At 41.4% G+C, this 18,808-nt stretch overlaps 1 protein-coding gene across 1 annotated transcript in view; it reads right to left on the bottom strand.

Moving 5' to 3' along the window:
• Positions 1-463: 463 nt before the first annotated feature.
• Positions 464-18,808, bottom strand: part of CACNA1D (calcium voltage-gated channel subunit alpha1 D) — a gene marked incomplete at both ends in the record, with an annotated part of 188,769 nt that continues 170,424 nt past the window's right edge. Inside the window, 8 exons of the mRNA XM_084292806.1 lie at positions 464-757; positions 5,808-6,128; positions 7,578-7,699; positions 11,239-11,402; positions 13,202-13,351; positions 14,191-14,217; positions 14,524-14,885; positions 16,403-16,519. Coding sequence (XP_084148932.1) covers positions 464-757; positions 5,808-6,128; positions 7,578-7,699; positions 11,239-11,402; positions 13,202-13,351; positions 14,191-14,217; positions 14,524-14,885; positions 16,403-16,519 — 1,557 coding nt within the window. The remainder of the gene's footprint in view (positions 758-5,807; positions 6,129-7,577; positions 7,700-11,238; positions 11,403-13,201; positions 13,352-14,190; positions 14,218-14,523; positions 14,886-16,402; positions 16,520-18,808) is intronic.

The following is an 18,808-nucleotide window of genomic DNA, read 5'->3' on the forward strand; positions in this document are numbered from 1 at the left end:
AATAGCTGATATGCTACTAATTAGGAATGAGGGAATGACATTATTGGTTGTCATCACTCATCTTGTTATTTCCCACACAATTTTGTGCTGGAATTACACAGACATTTCATTGACAAAATCCTGCTCTACTATGAAGGACAGCAGCACAAGGTTGAAAGACAGGCAAGATATTACACCTCAGAATCCCACTCTAGCCCTCAAAAACTTCACTGTCAGAACCTGCTTGGTTTCAAAATAACCTTATTCCTACAGAGGAACTGACGATTCTGTGGGAGGAACTTGACGTACCCAACTTCAATCACATTTCAGCAACCCGAAGATAATCTATTTATTAGTTATGGCTTCCTTGAGGTGTGACATCACTTGTACAAAACTTGATAGGTTATTAACTCCAACTAGTGCCTAGCATCTTTAAACTATGAGGCACTTTTTCTGTTATTAAAATCATTTTCCTTAATAAATACTATAAGCTTGTAATGCATATCATTTCATCAGCTAAGTCTTCTTCATATCGTCCTGGTTCTGGTTCTTCATCACTGTAGCCAGGACCAAAGTCTTGAAGTTCATAATCTTGTCTGCTTAAAATGGGAAACATATCACCATTGGTCCCATTGCTAATATTTCCATTGAGAAGATTACTTGCTGCACTTTCCATCTCATCAATAGTCATGTCACACGCATCAGCAATCTCGTGTTTTGTAGCTGAGACAAATTTAGGGTCTTTTGCATACCTTCCTAAGCCTTCAGATATAAGTACCTGGCAGATGGAGAGGAGAGAATGAGATATAAAGTGGAATTATGGAAGGACATTCAGATCATAAAAATGTTTTTCATTTGTGGAAAATACTAGAAACTCCATGCTAAATCACAAATCACAGAATCACAGGATCATCTAGGTTGGAAGAGACCTCAAGATCATCGAGTCCAACCTCTGACCTAACACTAACAAGTCCTCCACTAAACCACATCGCTAAGCTCAACATCTAAACGTCTTTTAAAGACCTCCAGGGATGGTGACTCCACCACTTCCCTGGGCAGCCCATTCCAATGCCTAACAACCATTTTGGTAAAGAAGTTCTTCCTAATATCCAACCTAAACCTCCCCTGGCGCAACTTTCAATTATTCCCCCTCGTCCTGTCACCAGGCACGTGGGAGAACAGACCAACCCCCACCTCGCTAAAGCCTCCTTTAAGGTACCTATAGAGAGCAATAAGGTCACCCCTGATCCTCCTCTTCTCCAGGCTGAACAAGCCCAGCTCCCTCAGCCGCTCCTCATAGGACTTGTTCTCCAGGCCCCTCACCAGCTTCGTTGCCCTTCTCTGGACCCACTCAAGCACCTCGATGTCCTTCCTGTAGTGAGGGGCCCAAAACTGAACACAGTACTCGAGGTGCGGCCTCACCAGAGCCCGCAAGAGGACAATCGCTTCCCTAGCCCTGCTGGCCACACTGCTTCTTATGCAAGCCAGGATGCTGTTGGTCTTCTTGGCCACCTGAGCACACTGCTGGCTCATATTCAGCCGACTATCAACCATCACTCCCAGGTCCTTCTCTGCCTGGCAGCTTTCCAACTATTCCTCTCCCAGCCTGTAGTGCTGCTTGGGGTTATTGCACCCCAGGTGCGGGACCCGGCACTTGGCCTTGTTGAACTTCATGCAGTTGACCTCAGCCCATCAGTGCAGCCTATCCAGATCCTCCTGCAGAGCCTTCCTACAGAGCTTCCTCAAGCAGATCAACACATGCACCTAACTTGGTGTCATCTGTGAACTTACTGAGGCTGCACTCGATCTCCTCATCCAGATCATCGATAAAGATATTAAAGAGGACCGGCCCTAGTACCAAGCCCTGGGGAATGCCGCTAGCGACTGGCCTCCAACTGGATTTGACTCCATTCACCACGACTCTTTGGGCGCAGCTATCCAGACAGTTTTTAACCCAACAAAGCATACACCAATCCAAGCCATGAGCAGCCAGTTTCTTGAGGAGAATGCTGTGGGAAACAGTGTCAAAAGCCTTGCTGAAGTCAAGGTAGACCACATCCACAGCCTTTCCCTCATCCACCAAGCACATCACTTTGTCATAGAAGGAGATCAGGTTCATCAAGCAGGACCTGCCTTTCATAAACCCATGCTGACTGGGCCTGATCGCCTGCTGGCCCTGCAAGTGCCTTGTGATGACTCTCAAGATAATCTGCTCTATGAGCTTCTCTGGCACTGAGGTCAAACTGACAGGCCTGTAGTTCCCTGGGTCTGCCCTCCGGCCCTTCTTGTAGATGGGCGTCACGTTTGCTAGCCGCCAGTCAACTGGGACCTCCCCTGATAGCCAGGACTGCTGATAAATGATGGATAGTGGCTTGGCCAACTCCTCTGCCAGTTCTCTCAGTACCCTTGGGTGGATCCCATCTGGCCCCATCGACTTGTGCACATCCAAGTGCTGTAGCAGGTCGCCAACCATTTCCTCATAGATAGTGAGGGCCACATTCTGCTCCCCATCCCCTTCCAGCAGCTCAGGGTACTGGGTGTCCAGAGAACAATTGGTTTTGCTGCTAAACACTGAGGCAAAGAAGGCATTAAGCACCTCAGCCTTTTCCTCATCTCTTGTAACTAAGTTTCTCCCTGCATCCAGTAAAGGATGGAGATTCTCTTTAGTCCTCCTTTTTGCATTGATGTATTTGTAAAAACATTTTTTGTTATCTTTAACGGCAGTAGTCAGACTGAGCCCCAGATGAGCTTGGGCCTTTCTAATTTTGTCCCTGCACTGCCTCGCAACATCCTTGTAGTCCTCCTGAGTGGCCCGCCCTCTTTTCCACAGATTATAAACCCTCTTTTTTCTCCTAAGCTCAAGCCACAATTCTCTGTTCAGCCAGGCCATTCTTCTTCTGCACCAGGTCGTCTTTGGGCACGTGGGGACAGACCGCTCCTGCGCCATTAAGATTTCCTTCTTGAAGAGCGCCCAGCCTTCCTGGACTCCTCTGCCCTTCAGAACCACCTCCCAAGGGACTCTGCCAACCAGTGTCCTGAGCAGCTCAAAGTCAGCCCTATGGAAGTGCAAGACTGTGGTTTTACTGGTCCCCCTCCCGACTTCGCCAAGAATAGAGAACTCTACCATTTTGTGGTCACTCTGCCCAAGACAGCTCCCGACAATCACATCCTAGGCTCACTAACCAGCTGTGTCAGGAAGTTATCTTCCACGCTCTCCAGAAACCTCCTAGACTGCTTTCTCTGTGCTGTGTTGTGCTTCCAGGATATGTCTGGAAAGTTGAAGTTCCCCACAAGAACAAGCGCTGACGATTTCACAATTTCTGTCAGCTGCCTGTAGAACTCCTCATCTGTCTCCTCATCCTGGTTCGGCAGTGTATAACAGACTCCCACCAGGATGCTTGCCTTGTTGGCCTGCTCACTGATCCTAATCCATAGGGACTCAACCTTATCATTCCCAGCCTCAAGTTCCATGACATGAAAACTCTGATATAGAGAGCCACACCACCACCCCTTCTGTGCTGTCTGTCCCTTCTGAAGAGCTTATAGCCAGTCATTGCAGCACTCTAGTCATGAGAGTGGTCCCACCACGTTTCTGTGATGGCAACCAAGTCGTAGCCTGGCTGCCGCACGATGGCTTCCAGCTCCTCCTGTTTGTTACCCATGCTGTGTGCATTACTGTAGATGCACTTCAGTTGGGCCATTGCCTTCTCCTCTGGCCTAGCCATTGTTACCCCTGGCACAGCTCTAACAAGCCTTGTTTCAGCTTGTCCCCCTTCTTATCCAGTTTAAAGCCCTCTCAATGAGGCCCGCCAGCTCCTGGCCTAGGATCCATTTTCCCCTTAGAGATATGGACCCGTCTGCGGCCATCAAGCCGGGTGCTGTGTAAAGTGCCCCATGGTCAAAAAAAAACAAACAAAAATCCTGTGTTGGCACCAGCCTCTGAGCCACGGGTTTATCACATGGGCTTTCCATGTCCTCTCTGTACCCCTCCCTGCCACTGTAGGGATGGAAGAAAACACCACCTGTACTCCCGCTCCATCCACTAACCTTCCCAGTCCCCTAAACTCCCATTTGATAGCCTTCGGGCTTCTCTCTTGAATATCATCACTGCCAGCCTGGACTATCAAAAGAGGATAGCAATCAGAGGGGCAAACCAGGTTGGGAAGATTTCTGGCAATGTCCCTGACCCTGGCCTCAGAGAGGCAGCAGACTTCCCTGCGGGTAGGGTCAGGCTGACAAATAGGGCCCCCTGTTCCCCTGAGAAGGGAGTCGCCTACAACGATTACCCTTCTGTCTTTCTTGGTGGAGGCAGTCCTGAGGTGTGGAGTCAACTTCCTCGCCTAGGCATCCTCCTGGGTAGACCTGCTACCTCATCCTCACCCACCAGTCTCTCAAGCTCCAGGGCCTCAAACCTGTTGTGTAAGGGCACCTGGGAAGGTGGGGCCGGTAGGGGGGGCATTGCCTGCGAGGTCGATCAGGGACCTGTCTCCATCCCTCAACTCCCAGGTCCCCTCCCTCTGCCCGACTGCGACAGGGCAGGGGGTCCACCCCCATTTGGGGTGTCTCAGCCCGGTACCTCTCCTTCAGGCCTGGCAGGGAGTTGCCCCACCAGTCTGTCTCCCGCTTGCACTCCCAGATAGCCCTCAGCCTCTCCACCTCCTCCTTGAGCTCCGCCACCAGGCGGACCAGGTCATCCACCTGCTCGCACCTCACACACACGGTGCCCTCTGAGGGCAACAACAGGCTCAGGCACTCCCTGCATCCAGAGACCTGAACTGCCGCATGTTTGAGCGGGCACTCAGTCTGGGTCATCACAGACTTTCTAGAAAGAGCTTTCTGCCTCGTGCAGACCATGGCGGTTCAGCTCCAGGCAGACAGCTGACAGCCGAGCTGCTCCTGAGCAGGGCGGGATGCTCTGCCCTGCCCCGCCCTGCCCCGCCCTGCCCCGCCCTGTGTGCCCGCCCTGCTCGCCGCGCTCCCAGGGGCTGCTTCTGATCGTCAGGGCACGGGGGGCGCTGCTGGCTCCGCCTACGCCTCCCTCGCGAGGGCTGCCGTGCCCTGGCGGCTCCCTCGGCTGCGTCGAGTGGGCTCGGTGCCGGAAAAAAGCCCTGCCTGTCCCGATCCCCCGCTCCGCTGCGCAACGCGTCTGCTTCGGAGCCCATCGCCTCGGCAAATCAATGATCCAAGTGATAGATGGAAGCAAGAACAGTAACTATGATACTCAGAAATGCAGTACATTATTTTACTTATCTCCAAATCCTCCCCCCCCCCCCCCCCCCTTTTTTTTATATATAATACAAAGGAATTCTTAGCATTCTTTAGTATACTACAACTCAAACCTTGTGGTCCTTATTCATCCTCTCCACACCTAGTATATTGATTCCACAGAGTTCTTGTTCTTTTATTTAGATTACTTCAAAAATAGTGATGTATTTATATAGAAAAAAATACAGAGAAAACTGGTCTGTTATCCTTCCCCATCAGCCCTTGTAGAAGGATACTTTACAACTAATCCTCATTGTCTAATAAACTTAAATTTCATTTTAAATCCTGTCCTTGAAGTGTTTCCAATTTTTCTTCCACTTATTTCTTGCAGTTTGATTTCCAGCTCCCTCACACTTATGTTAAGATTTGGATTTACCTGAAATCCTTTATAACATGACAACTGAGAAGAAGTTCCCCTATCTTTACCTAAAAAACGTTTCATTTGAAAGTGAAAATGCCACATTTTCAGGGAGATCATATGAACTGAACAATGTGCTTTTTAAAGTTAACATAAAAACTGAGCAGACACACTTGACTACTTTAGAGGTTTCTGCAATACTTACCGCTTCTACCAAACTGTCTGCGCTCCTCTGCTTGTCACTATGTTTATGCCTAAAGTCATTAGGTACAGTTAAATTGGCTGGTGTAAATGTTCGGTAGGAAATATCTGGGTCATCTGTGTACCAGGAGCTCCTGTGCAAGGAAGGCAGGCTACCATTCATATGCTCTGTAGATTCTGCCTTGTCAACATGGATTAGAGGTGTGTAATATGGAGTGCAGTCCCTGTTGGGAGGGGTTGCAGGAGGGGTTGCCCAGGAACGTGTTGAACGACTTGGTGAATGTTTATGAGCTTTACTGGAATCCAGACCTGCAACAGCCATGACCTGGTGTGGGAAAGAATTTTAAAACAGAGATTTCAAATGCTCAGTCATACCCATTTCTGATTTTAGCAAACAAGCTGTTTGCTAAAAAATTTTTTTTTGCTAAAATGCAAAGTTAGCATTTTCTGATGTTTAAGAGTCATGTAAAAGAGAAACAGAAATGTGATTAGTAGATAGAAGATAAAATTGTACTTTTTTTTTTCTGTTATTATAACTGGTTTAAGCACGTTGCTTTCCTCAGCCTCTGGGGAAGAGTGACCTGTTCACCTGGCATCATTTAGAATTGTTTAAAAACTTTTCTTACTGGTACAAGTCCTCTCTGCATGATGATGCAGGGGATAGGAGACTTGTGCCACAGAAAGATTTTGTTTGATCATATGAAACCAAATGATTCAATTTAATTTGAAGTAATTAAAAACATCAAAAAATGAGTAAGACTACATGCCACAAGATCTAGTCTAGATCAAGTAAGTAGATGTACGTACAATGTAATAGGAAGCAATAATCTGATTCACACAAATCAGATGCAGCTCCAGACACAGAACATGAGCTAATTTATATTCACCATATATTGCCTATGCTTGTTAAAACATCTTTTAATTATCCCAAAGCACCTTTATATTTCACAGCAATGTCCTCATGCATTGTAATGACCATCTAGTGCTATATATCTCTATTACATTACATACTGGGAGCTGCAAGATTGTCTAGAAATTCAAATTCATTGTCCTATTTTCATTGAAACAACACTAGTTTTTATGCAGCACCAAATGAAACAGTACACTTTGACTCAGAGATAAATCATTAAGATAAACTTTTTACTAAATCCTTATGCAGGCAGAAAATACTGCAGTCACTGAGGTTTGCACACAAAGTACTGACTCGCAGATTTTCCTGTTTCCCCCGACTCAGTAGATCGGTGGAAGATCTTCAGGAACTCACCCAGGTGACCAAGGGAAATGCAGGCTGCTTAAGAATTGCAGTAGTAGCAGCTTGCAGCTACTGAGCATTTTCAATGGCTCATGGATGGTATCTCTAGGCTGTACAAATTACCATTTTCTCAGGGCCGCACAAGAGCTGGGTAATGAGCTGCAGAAAATGTATAGGTTGTACTTGCAAACGCAGCTGAGTAACTCCATGTGCAAAGATCAATCAATGGTTGCCACATTATTCAGCCCTGGTCAAAACTGGGGTTTGCCAGCTGCTTGTTCCACTTAAAGAATCACGGGGCAAACTACCCACTTTCAATGTTTTGTAGAAGGCAGATGTTAGAGGAGCCTTGCATCTAGCAGCTAGCAGAAAGAACATGGTACACACGTGGCCTGGAAGTAGTGCACAGGCAAACTGCAAAATCCACTAGTACTTTTTCAAGCAACAATGACAGTCAGAGGTACAATATGGAAGCTAAAAAGACGGAATTCATTATTAGTTTAAAAAAAAAAATGGATTTACCTGCTGCTGCATTAAGTGAAGTGGTAAAGCAGTGCGATGGTGGAAATTTGGAGAGAGTGGTATGTCATCTTGACTACTTTGTCGGCGGAGGCATTCAAAATTAAAGGAAGATCGTCTATTTGCTACAGGGAAACCATAATTCATTAGGAAAATAAAATACTTTCTTTTCCTGCAAGTTTATTATTTCCACAATTTCAGTGTGGGCCAACTAGCACACAAATAAAAAGATATCCTTCCAATGAGAAATAAAGTCTGCTAACAGAAGTAAACAGCTGATAATAAATAAAGGATAGATTCAGCACATGAGCAAACACGGTCCTAGGCAGAAACATGAGTAGCCTAACGTGACGCAATTTGAAGCAGCTCTGTTGACAAAGCAAGCGTTGTATAATGCAGCAAATTGATTCAGACTATTCAGGGTTTTGCTGTAAAATCCTGTGAATAGTTAAAAAGTGTTTATTCCTTCTTTCCCATAAACTCTTCATTCTAATGAGACAGATTTCCCCAAGAAAATACCAAATCCCCAGTTCCCTGGAAGCAGCGTGCAATATTAAAAGCCAGGTGCAAGTCCAAGTCAACTAAACATTATTGATTCCTGATGTTTGTTGTGTTACCTAAGACAATGATAAGCCATGCTCTCTGCTGTTACGAAGAACATTTACTGCTCATGTAAATGTCAGAAAGAAAAAAAAAATAGAAATCTAAACTGGATCTAGATGTTTGGCTCATGTGGAATTGTTTCATCTGGTCTTGGTGAAAGCCTGTGGAACGATGGGTAATAGCACATGGTGACATTCATTTATGTTAGTTTCAGTGTGAAGAAAACCTGGATGCTGAAGAGCAGCTAGGATCCAGCTATGTCCTCATTGGAAAATTGGAAAAAGTCTGACAGCACAAAGGAATGATACAAAATTTTGCTCTCTTGAAACTAATTGAAAGTTCTATCTTTTTTTCCAACACCAGGACTGTGGTAAAGAGAGTTGAAGAGTTAATTGCCATAAACTCTAGATTCACCATAATTATCACCGGCCCCTTAATGCTGGATAGCAATGACTGAGGTTCCTTAAAGAGCCACAAGATGAAACCAGGCTCCCCCGAAAGGCGATTCAGTCTACTTTTAATACAAACTCTGCATCTCTTTTCATTAACTCTATAGCAAACTATATATACTGGAACATCAACCTGAACCTTAGCTCCTGATCCTAACAAATGCTAAATGTCCCAATTCTGAAATAAAATAAAATAAAATAAAATAAAATAAAATAAAATAAAATAAAATAAAATAAAATAAAATAAAATAAAAATAAAAATAAATAAAGCTCCCTTATCCAAAACAGGACATTTTGCAGATGCTTCTCTCCAGAAGACAGATGGAAAGAACATGAGCATTAGTTCTCAGGGCACTTCTGGAAGATACTCAGATAATACAGTGATGAGTTTGCAATAAAAACCTCTAGAAGGCCTGACAGAGCTCAATTTACTAACTATAGTACTCAGACAAGATAATGGATGTTACATGAACTTGGTTTGAATTCAGATGCTAGTAGTGCAATGTTGCCAGTACTTTTTTAACACTTTAAGTGAGAACATGAAGGCTTCCTTCCAAGTCAAAGAGCACATAAACTAACTACAAATAATAGCCTTGAACTTCTTTTAAAATCTGCTGAGATACTAAGCCTCTAAAATTTCTCATCTGTGCTCCTGAACATTAAAAAAACGCTTAAGATAGGAGGCCTGACTGTGCTCTTGTGCCATTATACTGGTGTAAGTCAAAGGGCTTTTCTGAAGCTCTTCCTATGCCACCCTTATGTAACTTAGATCAAAAGTAGGTCCTTTTATCCTAGGATATCAAATACCCTCTTATCTAGTACATTCATCTAGCTGCTTGCATGTAAGAAAGAGCACCCTGCTTAGTTCACCCTATTGGTGAACTTCCTCTGAAGACATTTTTTGTATACTCTCATCAGAACTTCATCAGAAAAGTTAAATGGAGCCAAAAGGCTGCAGTCACAGGAAGCCTTCAGCCTTTCCAACACTTCCACAGGAAGACCACAGAGGATTTTTACAAGAAGGTTGTTATCCTACAGTTTATGGAACGGATATCTGAAGCATCCATCTCTCTGGCTTAAAATTCCTCTGCTATCAGAGCAGCTTGTAGAAAGATGTACAGAAATCTCCTTTCACAGCCCCCCCCTTTGTCTGAAATCTTTCCCTGCTGCTGCTGGAGGAAAGCCATCAGCTTTCTGTACGCTGACATTCAGCTGAGCTGAGCTATTACCCTTTGTAGAATGAGACTCAGTCCTTGTGCTTTTTTCTATCTGCCCCACTTAAGGTCAGAAAGTCGCAGGCTTATCCTCAGGAGCTGTGTGCCCTACATGTCCAGATGGCACTGTGTATATGGTCAGAGCACTCAGGGACACGTGTAACAGACTTGGCAGTGCTGACCATGCTATACCTGAGTACCCTTAGGGACACTGTGGGGTGGCATGGAGCTGAGCTATGTTTCTCACGCATCCACCCCTCCACACCAACCCTTGTTAGTTTAACACTCGAAGGGAGTTTAGTTTGCATTTCACAACCCAGACAAAGTGCTTCCTCCCTGTGAAGTGTCAGAAGGCCAAACTCCAAAACCTTTGCATCTGCACCTAATTTCACCAGAGGATTAGCACTGCTAACCTCTGTAGTGTGGCCTGGAACATACAAAAACAAAATTAAAGGATAAGAAGCCTGACAGGTCTTAGTAATGCAGACAGAGAAACACTGTGCTTGAGAGGAAGGGAAACCAAGTGAAGGATCTGAGAACTAAAAGAAAAAACAGTTAAAGAAATGAGTAAAAACATATGTTGGCAAAAATTATTCAATCTATACACTGAAACGTTTTCCCAATCAGGAGCAGCACAGAATTTTAAGGTGCTTTCTACAGATGGCAGAGTGAATTTCCAGTGTAAATCTCAGATAGATGCTTGGTCCAGGATAATGCTGTTATTTTTCACAGGGATTTGAGATACACATTAAAAACCTAAAGGCATTCCAAAGTTCTTTGGGCAGAAAAACAAAACAAAAACTATCAAAAAACCCACAACCCCACACCATTAAGCTCTCTCTTGGTTCTGTTTTCCTTGAAAACTGCTATATTTCAGTCTACTGTTTACTAAAGCAGCAAGAGGTAAAGATATAAATGGAAGCGGTCCCAGTGCCAGTAAGCAGCATGTCTGCCAAGAGATGGGGACGTGCCAGCAGGTCCAGAGGTGTTCCAGAGGGATAACAGCAGCACAGCACATCCGTGGGTCTGGATAAGGGGGCACAGACTGAATTCCTCTGATCAAAGTTTCAGAGAAAACTACTGCTGCATTCTACCTTACTTTCTCTTCATTTACCGATTCAAGTTAAAACTAGCAGTTAAATCAATTATTTTCATATTACTGCATGAGTGAGGCAAGAGATATTAAAAAGGCTGACTTGTGTGCTAGGATCTCTAGGTTGAGCAATGTCTCAGGATGGATAGGTTCTTCTGCTGTACACAGTAATCTGCTAGCAACATTAATCGAGAAATGTCTTGTTTTAAATCCAGTTTACAAAGAAGCATTTTGAAACTGGATTATTTTTTAAATAAATTTAAATAATTCTGGGTTTGCAAACAAATTGTTCTTAATGTACTTACGTGTCGGTGTTGGAGGTAGCAGCCGTCTCCTAGGAGATCTTTTTGTATCATAACAGGTCTGTGAATCATCTTCTTCAAAAAACCCATGTGGGTGATGGTAACCTTTTGGTCTCTCAAAATCTGAGTCATGGCAGTGATGTCTACAGTGGTAATCATATATATGCCTGAGTTAAAGTACAATAAAGTAAATGTTATTTCAGAGTTTCTGTAAGGTGATCTATTTAGGTGTTTTCTAGAAGATAACCAAGCAAAACCAAGTATAACTGCATTATACAATTACATGACTCAGTTTTAAAACCCATGTTCTGTATGCAAACTGATTTTGAGATAGTGAGCATGAACATTTCTATCAGTATAATTACATAATAAATTCTCAGATTAATTTTTTATCAGTATATTTTCAGTGAAGTAATTTTTACCATTACAAGCTAAAATATAAATTGCTTAAAAGACAAAAACAATATTCTGTTCTGCTCCTGCCATTCTCTTTTGCGAATCCTAGCTATGGAACACAGAAACCCAGAGAATGGAACTCAGCCTTATACACTTGGATACTTGTCAAAAATGAAATCCTGTAAGGTTATTATTTGGCTGTAATTATCATATCAAAATGAGTGGCTTGAGAATTCTGTATAACTTAGTTTTTATGCAAATCTTGGCTTCTGTGCAATCCAACAAGATGCACATGAGTGTGCCAATCTTGTCAAAATTCAGATGGCAAAAAAGATAGGAGAGGAGGAGGAGAATAAAGAGTGTCTGTCACTTGTGTGTATTCTTTTATGGCTCTAAAATAAAAGGCAATAAACTCCTCTACTACTTTTGAGCAGTTGTTAAATTTACTCATCAGAGGGAAGCACAGCTATTGTGAGGAAGAACACCACAATCTACTGACGATCTTTTAAGTCCAAATGAAAGGTTAAGATGCGACATTGCTGAAGCCACATCACAGCAGTAATACTCAAGCCAAAGTAACTTAGGAACCACTCTTTTAAAGTTAGGAAATCCTATCCCAGTCCACTTCTGAAGACTGTGTGAAACAAAGCTGCAGTGAAAAGCTTTGATTTGTCAAAATTAAATTAAGGCTTTTTTTTTTTCCCCCTTAAAATTAAGTTATTAAATGCAAAGATCAAAGGAGTTAAAAACAAACAATCAGGTAACAGTTGTTACACACAGCTGGACCTTGAAAAAAAAAAACCAAACTAACCCTACGTGACAAAAATACCACAATTAGCTAGGCTACTATTCTGAGTTTTGACACAAATGAGTGAGAAAACCAAGAGGAACTGGGTTACAAAATGAGAACTGTGCAGTTACAGCAAGGAGAGTCTGGTCAATACAAGTCTGCACATTGTTCAGTAATACAAATGTGTAACAAATGCCAATAATCTGACTGAAATGCAATCTATGATGTTTCCATAAAACATATGAACAAACCATAAAAACTATCAATTCCAATCACCTAAAGGCTAGGAAAATGTGACAGTGATTGTATCAGGGAGACAGAAAATGGTGCTGAGAGGAACATTATTAATAAAGTGGTAATAATGAAAATTTTCAAAAGAAAGACATCCAATTCATCAGTTAAGCTAATACTACAAGAAGAAAACCATTTCTAAAAGTTCCTTTAGCTGACCTTAACCCTTAATTCCACTGTAATTGAAATTTTGTTTATAAACAAAAGGCTTATTTGGTTATGCACAACTTTATACTAGTTTATACTCTGTTCAAATGAACTTTCTGCTTTGCTTAAAATCTTGTACAGAACTTTTGCTGAATCTAGCACTTGATGTCAAACACAAAGGTTTGCTGAACCTACACTATTTCTATTCACCATTTCACTTACCAGCAGTTGTGGAGTATTAACCTCATTAGAAAATTTTCACTGTAAGTACTCTTAGTGGAGCATATATGTATACATACATATGTTCCTGAAATCTTTTCTCAGTTTAACAAATATCCTCACCTGCTTCCTGATAACATGCTGTCTTCCTCATAATATTCTTCTCCACTAAAATATTCCTGTTCTCCCAAATAATGATCATCATTGCAATAGTCTCGAACTTCACGTTCTTCACGGCAAATAGTAGGTCGACGTCCATCACCAGAGTCAGACCTATAAGCAGCAAATAAATACTTGGGACTGATTATAGTTTAGACATAGCTCTTTGAAGGTGCATTCAATAAAAAAGAATTAACAACTCAGGCAGAATATGACTTTATAGTAAATTCTGTAGAACTACAGTTCAGAATAGAAGCAGTTTACCTGTTTCTTCATGGCCTTCCTTTCTTTGTTTATGGTACAAATATGAAAATAATTAACATGGGGATGTTCTGCGAAGTTGAATACATTTAAGACAATATATAAATTCAAAGTACTTGGTAGAAAAACAGCCTCTCTCAAATCTTGGAAGGTTGCCACATAGCTAAAATATTAAGGAGCATTCACTGAGGTTCTTCCAAGAAAAATGCGTGTCCAAATCTAGACACTAAAAGCTACAACTGAACGCACATTTAGCAATGCACTTCAAATAACGGACTACATCTAATTTTAAAATCTTGTCTTAGAAAATATTCAGATACAAGGCCAGGATACATTTTGGGCCCCTTATAAATGGGATCATACATAGAAGTATTTACAAAAGCTAACATCATTTTTTTTCCAATTTACGCAAGTCAGTCTTACACAAGGACTACCACCAGGTGTGATCTTTTGTTTGCTGAAAACTGCACAAACCTGTGCAGACTTTAGGAGGGTTTGAATAGTTTTGAACTATAAGAGAAGTTTACCCTTTTAGAACAGTGGACAATCTGACTTAGCATTCTTCACGTTAATTTATCAGCATATTCATTGTCATGCAGTTAGTCTGGAGAACCACACTGCTTCTTTAAATGAACAAAGAAAAAAAAATCTACTTTGTGCTTTTGAATTATATCAGAACAAAGTAAACTCACCTAATGTATGTTTCATAGTAGCGGGTTCTATCCAGGTAAGCCATGAAATTATGGAGAAAGATACTTTAAAATCAGGTAGCTTTGAGAAATCCATTGGTGATTACATTGTCTGTACTGTAATAATTTCATTTTAAATAAAATGACTATTTTCAAACCTTATTAAAGTTACACCATTTTCCCACATATCAAAGCTATAGTTTAAGTTTTGTACAGTAATAGGGAACTGAAATGAAGCTAAATATATGAATTAGTTTAATGCAGCACAATTTTTCTTATAGTGGATTTAAAACATATACATTAATTTAAAAGCAAATATTATTTTCGTAAGTTTACCTTCTACTGCTTGGCCTTCTACGCTTCTCATGATCAGCTCTGGAGTATGAATGGTAACCATTTTCAGATCTATGCTCATGATTTCCAAAAGTTGTGTGTTTTCCATGGACAACTTTGGACACATTGGCATTATTGAGATTGGCATTTGTTGAGTTTGGAACTTGCTTTCCTACTGAGTTGTGGTTATGATGATTGTGGTATATAGAATTTCCTGGATATGGATTTTTCTCAGTATCACTTGCAGATGGAATTGAAGGCCGTTGAACATGTAAAGGACGGTGTGTGGTGTTGATCTGTTGAAATGAATCTCGTCTGTCACTGCTAATATGGTTTATGTGGTTGCCAAAGAGGGCACCATTCCTCTATTTTAGGGGAAGAGAAAGAAAAAAATAACATCAGGTACAAAAAACATTTTCTGACAGCAATGACTTACTTCTCTCCAACATGCATACAAAGTATCAAATAAACGTGATTTTTCTTTCTAATATATGATGATTCAGATGGGATCTGCTGAAGTGATAGAGATGTGATTGTGCTAATGACAGTATTTGTATTTCAGAGTCAAATTAGCGAACATTTTTCTTTTTCCATACAATTAAATGTGACATCCAGCTTACTCTGTGTTTTGTTACACAAGAGAAACCTAGATTCTCATACATGAAGAACATGCACCAAATTCCTCAAAAAGGGACAGGACTGTGTAATTTCTGAGAACACTTTGGTGGAATTCTCTCCTATTTTCTCAGAGCATTGGTTTGCAACAGGTGACACTCAGACAGGATGGAGTGCCATGCAACAGTTTGCAAGCATATCTCAAGTAGATAGCATTAAGCTTCAGTGGTTCCATTCTTTCTTCTTGCAGAGATATAAGAAAGAGCAGTAACTCTTTATCAGTCCTGAGAGTGAAATGGATGATGAGAAAGAATTAAGTGATAAATTATGACTATGACATGCAGCTCTCTTTTACATCTAACCCAGATTATGTAGCCTCCCTTTCTAGCCAGGGGTGTGTCTTGGATGACAGCTCAGAATTGAAGCTCAATCTAGAGAAGACAGGAGGTAATGATGGTTGGCAGAGAAATGCATCTACTGATGGTCACTGCACCACTGTCTCCAGTACCACATCCTCCTCTTTTTGTAAAGGACAGCAAACTATGAGCTTCTGACAATTACTGCAGGAACATGCCTTTACATCTACTTCTGAAACGTTGCAAAGAATTAAGTTTTCTTGCTAGCTGAAAAACAATTTGCTAATTACAATACCAACTTTAAGTGCTCACCATTAGCCTGAATAGCTAAAGCATAAAAGAGGAAAACCAAACTTTTTTCCCCAATTAATTCTTATTGATATCCCTCACAGGAAAGTGGAACTGGCATTTGTGAGTTGACTTCTGTGCAATTCTAGGAATTCTTTTAAAATATGCAGCTCTGCAACTCTTATGGTTTTCCTGTTCATCTCTTCTTCCTACCCACCACTGCAGATGTTAAGACATTTACTGTTTAAACCTTGCCACTATCTCAGTTTGAGCTGTCTTCATAGGCACATGCAAGACTCACACATTTCTTAGGAATTACTAAAGAAAAAATAAGAATTAGGGAGAAGAAATTAGGAGCAGAAGAATGACTCTTGCTGGAACTCCTTCCTAAATTTATGATGAGATGCAGTTGTCCTGGTAATACCATTTTTCTAGATAGACATAAAACATACTTGATGTTTATTAAATATTTACATTTACAAGTGTTTATTAAATATTTACGTTTTCTGGTTTGAGGCTTTTATTATTCTTCTACATTCGGGGATAAACTCATTCTATAAACCTTATATTACATAACACAACATCAACAACAAAGAAGTCACAGAGCTGTGTTCTGACATTACTTTATAAACATCCTCCTCCTCCTCTGGATTATTTTCCTCCGGTTCATCATCTTGCAAGTCACAGGATATAGCTCGGCGTATTTCAGGACCGATATCGTGAAGTGTCCTTAGTCCTGCCTAAATCAATCACAATATCATAACATATTAGGAATGCAAATTCTTCTATAGTCACAGACATGTAAAATTACTAAAAAACAGTTAACACATTTTTGTATTCTGATATTCATAGATGATGCATCCTACTATGTCTCTTTACTGTCATTAATAAAAGGCTTGTAGTCCAGTACAGTCCTGCTGAAGTGAAGTGTCCTTATTACCACTGTGTAGATCCTGACTAAAGGACCACTGATGTTTATGGAACCCTACGGAAACAAAATTCATCTTACAAGAAATTATAAGCAATCAACAAGTACTTTAATAAAACGTATTTCAAAAAGATGTATATTTAATGTTAAAAACGTGTTTGCAGCCTGTGTCCATGCAGGAAACACAAGAGGATCTTTGCTCCAGCAATAGCAGTTTTAGCAGAGCTCAGACTGTAAAGAAAGCAGTGAAATAATTCCAGCTCATCTGTGCTGCCCACAGGTACAGATGTGAACCTTCAGTGTAGAACAGAAATCCATCCAGCTACAGCAGCAGGGGCCTCAGCATGTATTGAGAAGGTTCATATTCCTTCTCAAGCCTACTATCAAAAGGCATTTTTAGCAAGAGTGTCTGTGCTAGAACTGCCGAAGAGACCCCTACACATCACAGAGCAAACAGACAGCATCCTTGTGCCCAACAATTCCGTGCTTCTGTATGCCTTACCTACTCTGAAAAGATGATATTTTTCCTATTTTAACTCTGGCTGCCACTGTGTAAAGAAAAACAAACAAACAAAAAACCACAACCTTGTTCTCCCCAACTCTTTTTTTTCTTCTCAGGTTCAGAAGAAATCAATTTTTTTTTACCCCTTTACTAGTGCTACACTTACACATATAAAGAGCGTGCATGGCACTTGACACAATCACGATCTAAAAGCCTGATTTATCATCTTTCTGTGCATTTTTGATACAGACGTGAAGGCTGACCAGCCCATTGGGGCACGTTACTTCTCCTGGGGTGGCATGGAGATGGGTGGAGCATTTTGCATGTTTCAGAGCACAGACTGAGCTGGAGGGCCTTGGCAGGTACCAGGCATGGCTGGGTCCCATTCCTGCTGCCCATCACACACATTCCTGGGAGCTCGCTGCAGCACTGCACCCAGCTTTTAGACCCCAGTGGGAACAGCCAGTTTGCTGGGGAGCAAAATTGCATTTATGCAGTGTGGGCAACCAGAACCTGGAAAGGGAAGAACTAAAAAGCATTGTATCAGCCTGTGCTGATACACAGGTTCTTGCTCAGGTTTCACTCTACTGGTGTTTCACCTCCTGAAAATGGTGCTTGAATAATCACATTAGCTATGTGAACTTGGCAATTACATTTTCTTCCTCAAGAATGATCTTTGAGAGTTATGTTGTAATAGAACAGGTCTCTAAAATCATTTACTAGGGAGTTAATATGCAACATACTTTTCATGAATGCGCTGTGCTTTTTCTCACTTCCTGTGCTAATTACATAGTCAAGTTTAGCAAGGTTGCTAATGGCATCACTTTGTAAGGTTCTAAAGGGAAGTAGAATTAACACTCCCAGGTACAAATTTCAAAATAGACCAAAGGCTTTAGTATTTATTTAGCAGAGGATTACTACTATATTTTGGTTACTCTGTCACTAGTGAGAGTAATCACTTACACTTCCAAATCACCGACACTATAACATAAACTGTAGTAAGAACAGAACACAATGCCAGAAGTACTAAAATAAGAAAATATGCATGCAGAAAAATAGCTGATTAGACCTACACTATTGCAGTGAATGTGAGAGATGTAGCAGCCAAATCTCGATTCCCCAGTGTTCCTCATCTTCATCAACCCACCCTCTGAGGCTGAGCACACTGCACAAAATAGAGCACAAAAGCTCTATGCTTTTGGTCAAACCCCAACTCCCTTCAAGCTAAGCCCTTCTCTGAATGCAATGCTCTCAGACAGCAATATTATACATTTTATCTCTAGCAAAAACTACTAGCTTATGTTCCTGTATGCCAAATTGTGACAAAGTCCCATAAATATATACCTGAAAACTGAGAAAAGGCAAATGTTTGGCAGGAACATATCTAATAATCATGTAATTACATTTCCCACTTCCTTCTGGTATATTTCTTGGTAAATTACTCCCTCTTAAAAAGAATAAATAAGAGCAGGCAGCTTTTATCATCTCATCTCTCCTCAGTAATACTAATTTTCCTGTGACAGACCCTTTGCAATGACAGTCACCAGCAGAAAATTAAAACCTGAATCACAGTATGTAAGAGTACACTTTTCAAAGTGT

Source organism: Netta rufina, assembly GCF_964035555.1.
Source record: "Netta rufina genome assembly, chromosome: 10".
NCBI lineage: Eukaryota > Metazoa > Chordata > Aves > Anseriformes > Anatidae > Netta > Netta rufina.